At 47.4% G+C, this 13,382-nt stretch overlaps 1 protein-coding gene across 2 annotated transcripts in view; it reads right to left on the minus strand.

Annotated features, from left to right (window-relative positions):
• dusp8a (dual specificity phosphatase 8a) overlaps positions 1-13,382 on the minus strand; it is a 36,693-nt gene that overhangs the window by 11,904 nt on the left and 11,407 nt on the right. For both annotated transcript variants that reach the window (XM_077005661.1, XM_077005662.1), the window contains exon 3: positions 12,136-12,274. In XM_077005661.1, coding sequence (XP_076861776.1) covers positions 12,136-12,274 — 139 coding nt within the window. The remainder of the gene's footprint in view (positions 1-12,135; positions 12,275-13,382) is intronic.

The raw sequence follows: 13,382 nt of genomic DNA on the forward strand, positions 1-13,382 counted from the left end.
GTAACTCAGGCAGCATAAACCACAATAACATATGAAAAGCACCCAGCAGTTGGCAGCAAGTGTGTGTGTGTGTGTGTGTGTGTGTGTGTCTTGTAGATTATAATTGAAGCAAGATGAGATGACCGGGAATGGCAGTGTGTTGGGCTGCTTCAGAGGTGTGTGTGTCGTCTGCACCGAGTGAAGATGCTGGTGGTTGTGTGTCTATCGCTGACATGTGATCAGCAGGCAGATTGGAGGAATGACGTAATGGTTGTGGAGGCCCCAGCTGGCGTGATGGAGGTGTGAGCTAATCTATAGTGGGGGAGCACAACTTCATGCCGGCCAAGACACTCCCATCACTCAGTATGAGCCTCAGAGGGTCTGCGTGTGTGTGTGTGTCCCTCCGTGCGTGTGTGTCCCTCTGTGCGTCTGCGTGTGCGCACTTGTGCGTCTGCGTGTCCCTCTGCGTGTCTGTATGTGTCCCTCTGTGCGTCTGCGTGTGCGCACTTGTGCGTCTGCGTACTTGTGCGTCTGCGTGTGTGTGCCTCTGTGCGTGTCCCTCTGCGTGTCTGTATGTGTGTGTGTCCCTCTGTGTGTCTGCATGTGTGTGTCCCTCTGTGTGTCTGCATGTGTGTGTGTGCCTGTGTGTGTCTGCATGTGTGTGCATGTGTGTCCCTGTGTGTCTGCATGTGTGCACTTGTGTGTCCCTCTGTGTGTCTGGATGTGCATGTAAGTGCATATCCCACCAAGTACAATAATAATAATAATAATAATAATAATAATAATAATAATAATCACAGCTGTAAGAATACAGGAACACAGCTTCAGCTTTTTAACAACCAATTAATCCCCAGCAATACCAAACCCAGTAGGGAAAAGTCAAACAAAGCCACACTGGCAAACCAGCACCCACCAGCTCAGCTAAGCTCCCAAACCAGTATTGTAAGGTGGCGCTGTATCTCAACGGCTGACTTGTCTTATGTACACAAAGCCATGAGCAGGCTGTTGGATGAAGTCATGGAAAGAAAGAAACAGGAGCTGTGTGTGTGGGGTGTATGTGTGTGAGTGAGTGCGCGCACACATGCATGTTCAAGTGTGTGTGTGTATAGTAGATATAGGGCTATCATTTTTCTTCCTCCCTACTGATATAGGGCCATTTTTCAGTGCATGACAGAATGTGTTTCTTTGGTGTACTGTCCCCTTTCAAACTGAATGGCAGTCTAACACAACCACACTGAGAATGGCCCGGCGACCACCTGCCAGCTGCAACCAGTCTAGCACGTGCTCACACAAACGCGCTATTTTTACACGCAAGCTTTCCTGTCATCTTATTCATGCACCAATTAAAGTGCCACTCTGACTTGTGGCATTAACATATATTAGCATGATCATGAAAACTGCTCGGAGGTAAACTTGGGCCAGTGTGTGTGGACTCCCTAAAAAACAAATCTGCTATACTGCACGAAATCTGTTAATGCGCCGCTAAACATTAGTGACAAATGTTGAAAGGAAATCAATGCCATGTTGCCAAATTTCAGCTTTACTCCTGAGAGTTCACCGGGGATTTAAAAGCTGGGCTATGATTTGCTTCTTCAACTTTTTTACCCCTGCTGTAAATTGACCGATACGCTGCAGTCGCTCTCGGCCAGATGGCCTCTCCGTCATGTCAGATCTTAATGACCAGGTGGACGATTCAAAGATGAACTAGATTTGACAGCGCAATTACCCCCTTGTATCCTCTGCTGCAGTTAGCTCCTCGTTAATTAACCAGCCTTCAGGCAGGGCGATTCTGTTCTCAGATCAGCTCTTGCTGACCTCCCTGAGCCCTGGTCTCAGAAATATAGTTTCTTTATATTCATCTCTCTCTCTTTCTATTAAACCATGAGCATGATACTGGGCTATCCTGTTAACTCATATATGAAACATAAACATTAAGCATTTGCATATTACATGTGCATCTCTAGAGCATGTAACTGACTTCACAGCTTCTACTGGGCATGTTTCAGCAGAATCATGAATGGTGTATTTTTATTAAGTGGCGAAATAAGGATGAGCAAGCGAAAAATTACAGTTCCCAGTTCATACCAGTTCCCAGTTCATCCTAGCTGTGCGACATCCTGAATGATTCACGCTCCCCTTATAAGACAAACCACAAACATTCACACCCCAAAGCGCCACACGCGTCTCAGGTCCGTCTTGGTTTGTGATGTGCCGTGTCTGTGACCAATGGTCACTATTACAGTCTGACACTGTAATGTGTCATGCAGTCATTGTTGAAATATGAGTCAGCGTCAAGTTCCCCTTTTTGTTCTACAGAGATACTCGGAAAGACAACAGATGCACACTGTTATGCAAGATGGCCATCAATGCTTCTATCTGTAATCCGTCTTTTCTTTTTAACGTAAATCTCCCAACAGATGACAATTCCAAGTCTGCCCTCATGCAAAGGGAAACTTTAGCTGAAATGCTTTTTAAAACAAACAAAAAACAACAAGAACAACAACAAAAAAACACCCCTAAGCATTGAAGAAATTAACGTCTGGGTTTTACCCACGTTCCCAGTGTTGAGGAGATCCCCAGAGAGCACAGAGGGATGATGACGATCCCACAGAGAGCCAAGAAAAGTGATGATGACCCAAACATTACTGGAAGACACACCAAGATGGTCCCATCCCTCGCTGGCCAATTGCAGACATACTGCACTGCCCGACACACGTTACACGCTGCACAGTACATGCTGTACAGCACACAAGTTAAGCCTGAGACGAGCTTTCCGGCCCAAACGTGTTAAAGGCACTATGTTAAATATTTAGAGCCATGTGGGCAGTGGCAGCGCTCAGATTGTCTCCCTTCATCTTCAATGGAGGCAAGAAAAAGGACACGCAGTGGATTATGGGAGGTATGTGATAGAATTCTGCCAGCAACGGTGCTGTCAGCGTCCATAGTGAACAAGGGCAGAGCCAGTCATAGCATCAACCAATCACATGAGAGCAAGAGCCTGACAATCGTCCTTTCTGTATGATGTGTTATTGGTTAATACTTGGTCATGGGATGTCCAATATGTGCTACATAAACATCAACTACCTGAAATTACAAAAACGAAATATTAAATGAGCCATTGTACATTTACAGCATTTGGCAGACGCCCTTTATCTCATTTTTATACAAGTGAGCAATTGAGGGTTAAGAGCCTTGCTCAGGGACACCTCAGTCATGGCCTCAGGTCTGGGAATCGAACCCACGACCCTCTGGTCACAAGACCGGTTCCCTAACCACCAGGCCATGACTGCCCTGATTGTACATTATTAGCCATTATTGTACTTCATCAATGTATTGTATTATATTGCATGATAAAGAATTTTATAATAGATTTTTGGAATTGTTCAAACCTGTAATAACAGACTGCTCTCCAAGAGATACAGCATGGCCAGAATATTACTTAAAGCCCAAATTCAGAAGATCTTTATTCAGCAATGTTTCAGGTCTTACCATTTTCTTTCAGTCTCTCTCAAGAAGGCAACACAGTCCATAAATTCTAACCTTCAACCAAGTCAACAAGTCAAGCAAATGTATGTACTAGTTAAACTGTTGTTACTTAATTGAGAGGGAAAGGTCTGGAATGTAGATTACAGTTGTAACTGTGGCCAATGGAATAGATGGAAAAAATTCTAATCTGAGGAAGACACTTAAGAAAAAGCTAGCTTAGCAAATGAGCATGATTCAGCGTTCATTTCATAAAATGCAAGAATGATAACGGGAAACCCTGAATTCTAGAACTTCATCAAATCTTGAAAAGCTACTTGTCAGGACCGGCTCTGTTGTCTCACAGGGCATTACCCTGCACACATTCTAATAACTTTAAAATAATTTTCTCTTTTTCAATTGTAACACATGCACATACATGAAAATTACCCTGGCATTTCCATTTCTGTGTGTAGCCATTTGACAATCCTGTGGTTTAGCAGTGGCAGAACAAGATGTCCAACTCCAGAGGTACTCAAAAACTTTGTAAAGACTCTTTTTGCTGAAGAAAGCCCTAAACCTTAACCTTTCTATTTTTATACATATGACTTGGACCATGAATACACCATGAAATAATACAGTATTGCACAAGATTTCCCCACAAAAAAACTAGTGATTAAAAAGACACTTATCATAAAAATGGATGCTAAGGAGCAAGAGATCTCGAAAGAGTCATACATCAGGGAGGATGAGTGAGTTGGGGGGGGGTCAGGAATGCTATCATGAAAACTCTCAAGACTTGAAATGATGACAAAGTCTGCATTCTTCATACACAAGCATTGAGCCAGGCTGGAAAACCCACATTTAGCCTGGGACGGAATGGAAAGATCTCTGGCCTTGATCAGGAAATACGTCAACGCGAGTGTGTCAGCAAACGCGTGTATGCCTGCAAGAGTGCGCGTCCCTGTGTTCTGATGCACTTTTCCTGGAATTCAACGAGTGTTTGACGGTTGATTTGACCCTGCCTCAAAACTGTAGAATCTTGATTCATACCTGCAGATAATGAGTTGTGCAGGATCTCATTTTATCAGAAGCAACAAACCAATCTAATGTTCTCACCCGAGTCCTTCAGTCAGAAATCACTTCCTTGAAGAATGCAGAGGTCCAAAATGCCCTGCATTAACTCTAAAGAGATGTTGAGTTCTCACTTCCAAGAGATACACATACAATAACCTGTGCATGGCCACCGTAAAAGCTTCATTCCAAAATATGAGCCGTTCTAGCCCTTGTACACAAAGAGCAGTCTGTAGCAGTGAATGGATTTTTCAGGGGGTGCCAGGCAGCTCACTGCTATGCTGCAACAAGGCCAAGTTTCCTAGTGCAACAGCAGAGTAAGAGGGCCATTAACACAGAGATTCCACACTCCTTTCCTTCGTGCCCTAGAAAGGGAAAGAGGGACAGTGTGTAGTTCCACAGCGAGAGAACAGCTGGAAGACCTGAGCAGGCAGCCACTCAGGGGAAGGGAACTTTACAGGAGGGAAAAATGAAAATGAAAAAGAAAACATTGGGGAGAGGAGACTAGGGCAGACGGGAGCATAGGAGAGGGGAGGAGAGGAGAGGTGAGGGGAGAGGGGAGGAGAGAATAGGGGTGAAGAGAGATGAGGAGAGGTGAGGGGTGAGGAGGGGAGAGGGGAGAAGAGGAGAGGGGGTGAGGAGAGGGGAGGGAGGAGTGGAAAGAGGAGAGGGGAGAAAAGGGGAGAACAGGTAAAAAGAGAGGAGAGGAGTGGAGAGGAAAGAGGAGGAGAGGAGATGGAGGAGAAGAGGACAGGGAAGGAAAGGAGAGGGGAGGGGAGCAGAGGGGAGGGGAGGAAAGAGGAGGAGAGGAGAGAAGATAAGAGGAAAGAGAAGGAGACAAGAGGGGAGAAAAGAGGAGGGGAGAAGCAGCAAGGAAAGAGGAGGGGAGGAGAGAAGAGGAGAGTTCACATCATGCTGAAAGAATTTGGCAGCACCAGACCCTCTGACATTTGTTCAGCTCTTCACGTAATTTCTGGGAATTGACATAACACATATAATTTGAGGCCTTTGAGCCTACAAAGAAACTAGAGCCAAGTAAACAGAAGTGCAAATATGGGACAAGCATTGGTCATTTCTGTACACCACAAAGTGTGTGTGTGTGTGTGTGTGTGTGTGTGTGTGTGTGTGTGTGTGTGTGTGTGTGTGTGTGTGTGTGTGTGTGTGTGTATGTGTGCGCGCACGCGTGTGTGTGTGTGTGCGCATGTTAGAGTGAGAAAAAGTCAAAGACTCTTTTGGGGATTATATGAAAGGTCATCGTGTCTTTGACGACTGATCGGTGTAAATTTGTGTGTGTGTGTGTGTGTGTGTGTGTGTGTGTGTGTGTGTGTGTAAGGAAGATCAGTTGAGAGTGTGCTGGTTGAAAAGCAGGCGACGGGCGCCAGATGTGATGACCACAGAGGCCTAAACTAAAAATAGAACAGTGTTCTCATCAGCAGAGAGAGTTTGTGTGAGTGTGTGTGTGTGTGTGTGTGTGTGTGTGTGTGTGTGTGTGTGTGTGTGTGTGTGTGTGTGTGTTCACAATAAAGCATCCCCTCGGCAGCTTACAGCGCCGCCATCACGGCACCAGTGGTTCAGACTCTGTATACTCATTGATCGGGCCCTGAAGGGCTGTGATGGACGTGTGATCGACAGTCACAGGAAGTGGGCAGGTCACATGGCACAAGCTGGGCCTACCGGCAATCTCTTCCACCGCAGGCAGTCCCAGTAGCCTCCATCTCAACAAGTGCTTTTAGCTCCGATGCCCACTACTCCAGTCCTCTCTAGGGTCCCCACAACGGCTTTACGCAAGTAACACTGGACTGTGGTGCGTTCGGAGTTGGACAGTAGAGTTTCTACATGTAGCAGACGTATTAGTTGTATTAGTATTATTACTATTATTAGTATTGTACATGTATTAGTTTATCTTTGTTATCTAGTAATAAGTTGCTAGCATCACTATGGCAGTTTATGTGATTAATGTAGTTAAGCTTTTGCCATGTAGCATACATGCATCTATGTTTGTGTTAAGGATAGCTTTATTACAGATGAGCTATGTTGTTTTTCAATGTAATGTGTAGCTCAGCTAACTATATTTATCAAGACTCTTGTCCACCACTGACTTCATTATCGAGAGGTTTGCAAGCTACCGTGCCTGTAAAGTAAAAACGAGATGCTTTTGTTTAATGGCATATTCAGTCTCAACCATCATGCTGCCTAAAAATAAATATGAAGGATATCAATTTCTGTAATGAATCTCAGAGTTTAAGTGTAGAATGAGCAGAAAATGGCAGGGTGTAAAAGTGCCGGGTGGAGAACTGGCTGGTGGAGTCTGAGCAGCGTACAACCCGAGGGTTTGGTGCACCACACACAGCAGGACCCCACAGTGGACTGTAAAACAATGCTAATGGTTCCTTCCCATGTGCAGAGTGTTGACTCTCCATGTTGCCTCATTCTCTGACACACACACACACACACACACACACACACACACACACACACACACACACACACACACAGACACACAGACACACAGACACACAGACACACACACACCCTCAGACGCTTCACCTCCGAGTAACGCCCTGTCGGCAGGAAAGGCGCAGTGGAATGACACAAACCTGCTTTCAGCTCTAAATTCAGCCGAAGTGTGAGGAGATGAAAGGAGTATAGAGCGAATGAAAAAAGAGAGGGAAAAAGGAGAAGGAGAATGAGGGAACAAGGCAAAGGGAGGTGGAGAACAGGTCCGATTTCAACCTTTCACTCAGCCTCATCAAAGTGAAAGACCGCTTTGAACTTTAATCATATATAATCTTCCATCATCTGTCTACATAATCCCTTCTTTCTTCTGTTAACTATTAACCGGGAGCAGAGGATCAGATCAGGAAGATCTATTGTGATTCAGCCACGCCTTGCGGGAGACAACACACCGACAGCATGCGGCCCAGGCACAGTAGCCAAATAGCTCCACGTGAGACAAGACTGCAGGAGCAGAGTGCCAAAGAATGGTCACTGTGGTACGGTGAGGTAGATGCACAACACACACACACACACAGAGTTAGGTGACCCAGTAGATTTCACGTCCAAAAACAGGCAGATGGCAGCAGGGTGGAGGAAATTACAAACACACATCTGTACGGTGCGTAGACAGACACAGTTGCACACACACACACACACACACAAACGCGCGCAGACATACTGCAGCTCAGTGGAAGGCCCACCTGATTTAATTAAATCCCTTCTGAGTGAAGTGTGAAGGATGTGGAGTGTGATCCCCTGCATGGGCACGGCGTGAATAGGCACGTGTGCCGCACATGGGGCCCTGGGCACGGCGTGAACAGGCACGTGTGCCGCACATGGGGCCCTCGCAGACGTCAGCACGACGCTGCCAAATGCAGGAAAGAGAGCAACTTGGGAGACGCATTCCAGCAGCGGCGAAAAAAGAAACACACATTACCAGCAGGAAATAACACACACACAGGAAATAACACACACAGGAAATAACATGCCAATTCCACCGGGGGCAGCAAGAGCAAGTTCACGCTTCAGCGTGCCTTCTCACCAGCCAGAGGGGCAGGACCAGTGGGGCAGGACCAGAGGGGCAGGACCAGAGGGGCAGGACCAGTGGGGCAGGACCAGAGGGGCAGGACCAGAGGGGCAGGACCAGAGGGGCAGGACCAGTGGGGCAGGACCAGAGGGGCAGGACCAGAGGGGCAGGACCAGAGGGGCAGGACCAGAGGGGCAGGACCAGTGGGGCTGGACCAGTGGGGCTGGACCAGTGGGGCTGGACCAGTGGGGCAGGACCAGTGGGGCAGGACCAGAGGGGCAGGACCAGAGGGGCAGGACCAGAGGGGCAGGACCAGAGGGGCAGAAAGTATCTGTGCGCCCAAAGAAATTCTGGTAGTGGTTATGCAATGATCTAACGCACCAAATTATATGTGAAATTGTAAATGTACACTAGAACTTGGAGATCTAACATGTTTAAAGATCAGTTAGATGTAACTAAAAAGGTGTGGAGAGAGTGAACTGCTTGGCGAATTTCAGAAGGATTGCTGTAGGGTCCAACAAAACGAACCTTCCCTGAGGTTGTGCCGTGATCTGTAGTTTAGTCACACTTTCCTGCTGTGATGCTATCTTAGCTAGTAAGAATCTCACCCTCCCTCATCTCCTCCCTTCTCTTCTGACTCTGACAAGAGTCACACACACACACACACACACACACACGTCTGTGCGTGTATGTTTGTACACGGATGGGGCGAAGCCGGCTGGTACATTAGGGGCAAGTTTCATCAGTAGTGTATAAACAGCCTCCTATCTTATCTAAACAACCTCTAGCGGAGTAAAAACAGCATTCCAGCAGCTCCCCAACATGGAAAACGTTTAGCCGCCTGTTGCTCGTGATGAGCATGTGTGTGTTTATTAGCGTGTCACGGCTACCGCGCTCCCGGGGCTGGAACTGCCCCGTCGGCCACAATGCGCAGCATCACTGTTGCATAACCACAGCGGCAGGGTCACCCAGAGTGCGTGTCAATACCGAACTCCTCGAGGTCACCGCTGCGTTCTCCTGCGTGCCTCCCAGCTCTCTCTAATCCCTTTTCTTGCGTGTGCATGTACATAGCAGTTTAGGACCAAATCCTCTCCCGGAGGCAGGCGAGACAAAAGCAGGCATAATGATTCCTTTCTTCATGCTGTCAGTCTTATTTATAGAGATCTTTTCTTATGCACCCCCCCCCCCCCTCCCTCTACAGTATGGAGCTCCAAGCAAGAAAACACACAAGCAGAGGAGAAGGAGAGAAGCTCCAGATGCTGCCATCTTGGCTCTGCCTCAGGGCCGTGAGGAGCGACGCAGAAGGTGTCTTCACTCATGATGGCAGCATCACGAGGCTCAGCGACATTATGTTTCTGGTATTTAGTAGAAGCACTTTTATCCAGAACGTCTTTGGTGTTTTATCTGAAATCATGACTGAACATGGATGCCCTGGGGATCAAAGGCATGACGTTGCACCCTGTTCTAGTCCGGCCCGAGAGCACCGGCCCAAACCACAGGAGGAGGTGAAGCGGCTCTAGGAGACAGCAGAAGTGGAGTGGTCTGAAGAACAGCAGCACCATGACGGGCCACGAATTAAGCAAAAGAACCACGCAAACGAATGGAGCTTGAACTGCAAAACTACCACAGGATCTAGGCAGACAGGGTCCATCAGGCCACGTCTGCCAGGCTGGCGGAGAGAACGAGGCAGGGCTAGGAAGAACTGACGGGCCGGTAATGGATCAGAACCCGGCCACCCAAAAGGCACAATGCAGTGATCTATTCCATTGTGGTGTCCTCCTGCGCGCGCGCACACACACACGCTCACACACGCTCACACACGCACACACACGCACACACACGCACACACACGCACACACACGCACACACACACACACACACACACACACACACACACACACACACACACACACACACACACACACACACACACACTCTCTCTCTCCACCAGCCTGGACCCGTTCAGCATTACGTCAGCTCTGCTTTCAGGATCACATCAAAGACGAGCAAGAGGTGTTTAGTCGTCTGAGCCGCCTCAGTGTGGCGCTAATGAAATCCCCATGTTCACCCCGTGTGTGTGTGTGTGTGTGTGTGTGTGTGGAGGGGGGTGCTCCTCTATGCACTTGCCCAGTGTGGGGAAGACCGTCTGGTTTTTGGAACAGATGAATGGCTATTGGCTCAGGGCCCTGCACGGGGGGCTGGGACAGGGACGGATCTTCCGCCCCCATGGGCAGGCTCGCGTGCACACAGCCAGGCCGGTTTGATGTGGATAAAACCGGGCCGGCGCACAAAACAGGCCACAGCCAGGAGCAGACAGGGTCTCCCACAGACTTGCACTGACCTCATTTCTTCCTGAAGCTGCACCCCACCTCCGCCTATCCGACCGGCCCCGCCACTCTGGAGATTATCGCCCTCTGTTGTCGTGGAAACGGCAGCTATCGGAATGGAATAAGAGCGATTCCACCCTGCGCTAAGTCTTAATCGGACATGTGAAGCGCGGCGGGGGGACGGGGGACGTGGGTCGGACTGGGTCGGACGTGGAGAGAGACGGAGCAGACCAAGAGCCAAGCCTGGGGTGGGGAGTGGGACAAACACGCTGGAGAGTCCCAACAGAGCTTAGTCATCAGAAATGGGGGGGTATTACCACCACTGACTGCCTTGGAGGCCCTAATCTCCAGAGGGGGGCACCTAATCAGAGATTATGTAGGAGCTGGGACACACTTTTTAAAAATTGGCCCAAATCTTGAGTGAAACGGTTTTGGTTTTTTTTTTAATCCACCGATGACATATTTGGAGCAGGGAGGTTTTGAAAACCCCTAAGCTTCAGAGCAAAAGGTGCTGGCTGTGTGCTTTAGATAACCTTCATACCGCTTCACACATCTGTAAAGATTATATAGCTTCACACATCTGTAAAGTTGCCCAGTGTGACAAAACACATCAGCATTTCCTGCATTCCTAATTAGAAGCTCAAGGGTGTTTTCACCTGCTGTTAGAGTACTGTGTGAATGCAGAAGGACCAGCATGTGGAACTCACACAGTCTTCATCCGAACTACAAAGTGATCCATGCAACAGTGAGATTGATGTTAAAAAGACCTCTGACTTTTCTGCCAATCATTTCCCATATGCTACTGATACCAATTCTAATATTAAATCTAATGTTAATTTCTAAACTCAAACCTCCAAACAAACTGCATGGCAAAAAAAAAACCAACCAACCAAAAAAAAACCCCCTGACATTTAGTGAAAGAACTGCTGTGTCATCAGAGCTGAGAACTGCAGAAACGTGAATTTCCATGTACACGCCTCAAGATTCAACCCTTCTAAAAACTCACAATCTAGTCAATCGCATGTTAGCAATGTTCATATGATTCTAAATAATTTTTTTACTACATTTCAGCTGTTTTATTAATGCAGGGTAACTTCGGGGGAATTACATTCATAAGAGTGAATTCATAAAAAAAAAAAAAACAGACACGCATGAATCTGTATGTGTACAAGCCTATGAAGCATTGTATCATAGAATACCTGCCAGACTCCATGGCTGCAAACGCCGATCAATAAAATCAGTAATCAATAATGTTAATGTTGGTATCTGAACTGCCTCTTTCTGCTGTCCCTACACGTGTGTGTTGAGGAGCAGACGTCTCTTTCTGCTGTCCCTACACGTGTGTGTTGAGGAGCAGACGTCTCTTTCTGCTGTCCCTACACGTGTGTGTTGAGGAGCAGACGTCTGTGTGAGGCTTTACATACAGTAAGGGAGACGTGCCTAACCAAACAGCGTCAGGCAGCGCACTTCTGTCTGACTAATGCATATTAGCAACAATTATCAAGACCTTAATCAGTCGCCACTGCCTGTTGGCAAGAACCGTGGAGGCGGGAGACAGACAACAGCGGAGGACAACCGAAAAGCAACCGAAAGAATGAGATAGAAACAGAGGAAACAAAGAATGAAAGAGATGGAGGAAATATACAAGTCACATCTGTAAGAGATGGTGGAAACATCTCCCTCTACTGGTCAAAAACATACATCAGAAGGACTAAAAATATTATGTTCACTCTGCTCGTTTCTAGCTGAGCAGGACTGTAGAGTTCTTACCTGTAAGCAGAGACACTTTGTGGAACGTTCCATCCAGCTTGCTCAGGAGAATGTGGACAAAACCATCTTTGGAAAGTTGACCAACATCCTTAGTACTTTGGTCATACACTACCACCTCCTGTCTCCTTGCCAGATCCACCTGCGTGTACACACACACACACACACACACACACACACACACACACACACACACACACACACACGTTATAGCAAATAAAGTACCTACAAAGTTCCAATACAGGCATATTGAAAAACAGCAGAACAAAACCCAGACCCCATGACCACAGAGACGACCTTCCTTTACCCTCGTCTCTGTGGAAGGTTTTTTTGGACAGAAATATTCAGTAAATACTAATGGGTAAAGGGTAGGAAGATTAGTGACAGAAAATGCCTACAAGCTTTTGCCACAAGGCTTTATGTAACACTCTTGAACACTAGAGGCTAGAGAAGAGACCGTTATACCCACATCTGCCTCTAAATCAAACAAATAGGATGCAAGGCAGTGACTGGCATGGCAATGTCAGCGTGTGCAATAACTGTAATTTCCATGTTACGTGCACAAGCAGCTGTGCATGTAATGTGCTGGTGTGCATCACGGGGCGAGTGGTAGTGAGTGAGTGTGAGCGCCTGCGCCGAGCTGCGTGTGCTTGTGCGTGGCTGTCAGCCTGCCTCCATGTTGTCAGGCAGTTTTTAAATCACGTGGCTATCAGCCAGAGCTGCTGCAGAGGGCTTCTGAGAGAGAGAGAGAGAGAGAGAGAGAGAGAGAGAGAGAGAGAGAGAGCAGTGTAGAAGGGGACAGGAACACAAAAAGGGTAGAGAAAGGAGCAATGAACATGCAAGATAATGGAAAGATGAGAAAGACAGATGAGAGAGAGAGAGAGAGAGAGAGAGAGAGAGACAGGATATCATGACTGATTCACCCTGTTTTCCTTATTTAGAACACTTATTCAAATAATGTCTAGACATGACTGCTGCTTAAACATTCTCACCAATGGCAAAGCAGACCGGACAGATTTGCCTCAATGACACATTAATTCCCCTCGCACGCAGTCACATTCACTGACAAATCGATTTGAGGGCGTGTCCGCCACTAAATGAGGATTAAATGAATGAGCGTGTGTCTGTTTGTGCTTATACAGCAGACTTATCAGCTGCAGACTGGCAGACTGCCCCTCAGGTGATGTCACCAGCCCAAGGTCAGACACAGGTGCCAAATTACCAAGCGGTCCCTGCCCTCTGCTTGTGTC

Source organism: Brachyhypopomus gauderio, chromosome 5, assembly GCF_052324685.1.
Source record: "Brachyhypopomus gauderio isolate BG-103 chromosome 5, BGAUD_0.2, whole genome shotgun sequence".
NCBI classification, from domain to species: Eukaryota; Metazoa; Chordata; class Actinopteri; order Gymnotiformes; family Hypopomidae; genus Brachyhypopomus; species Brachyhypopomus gauderio.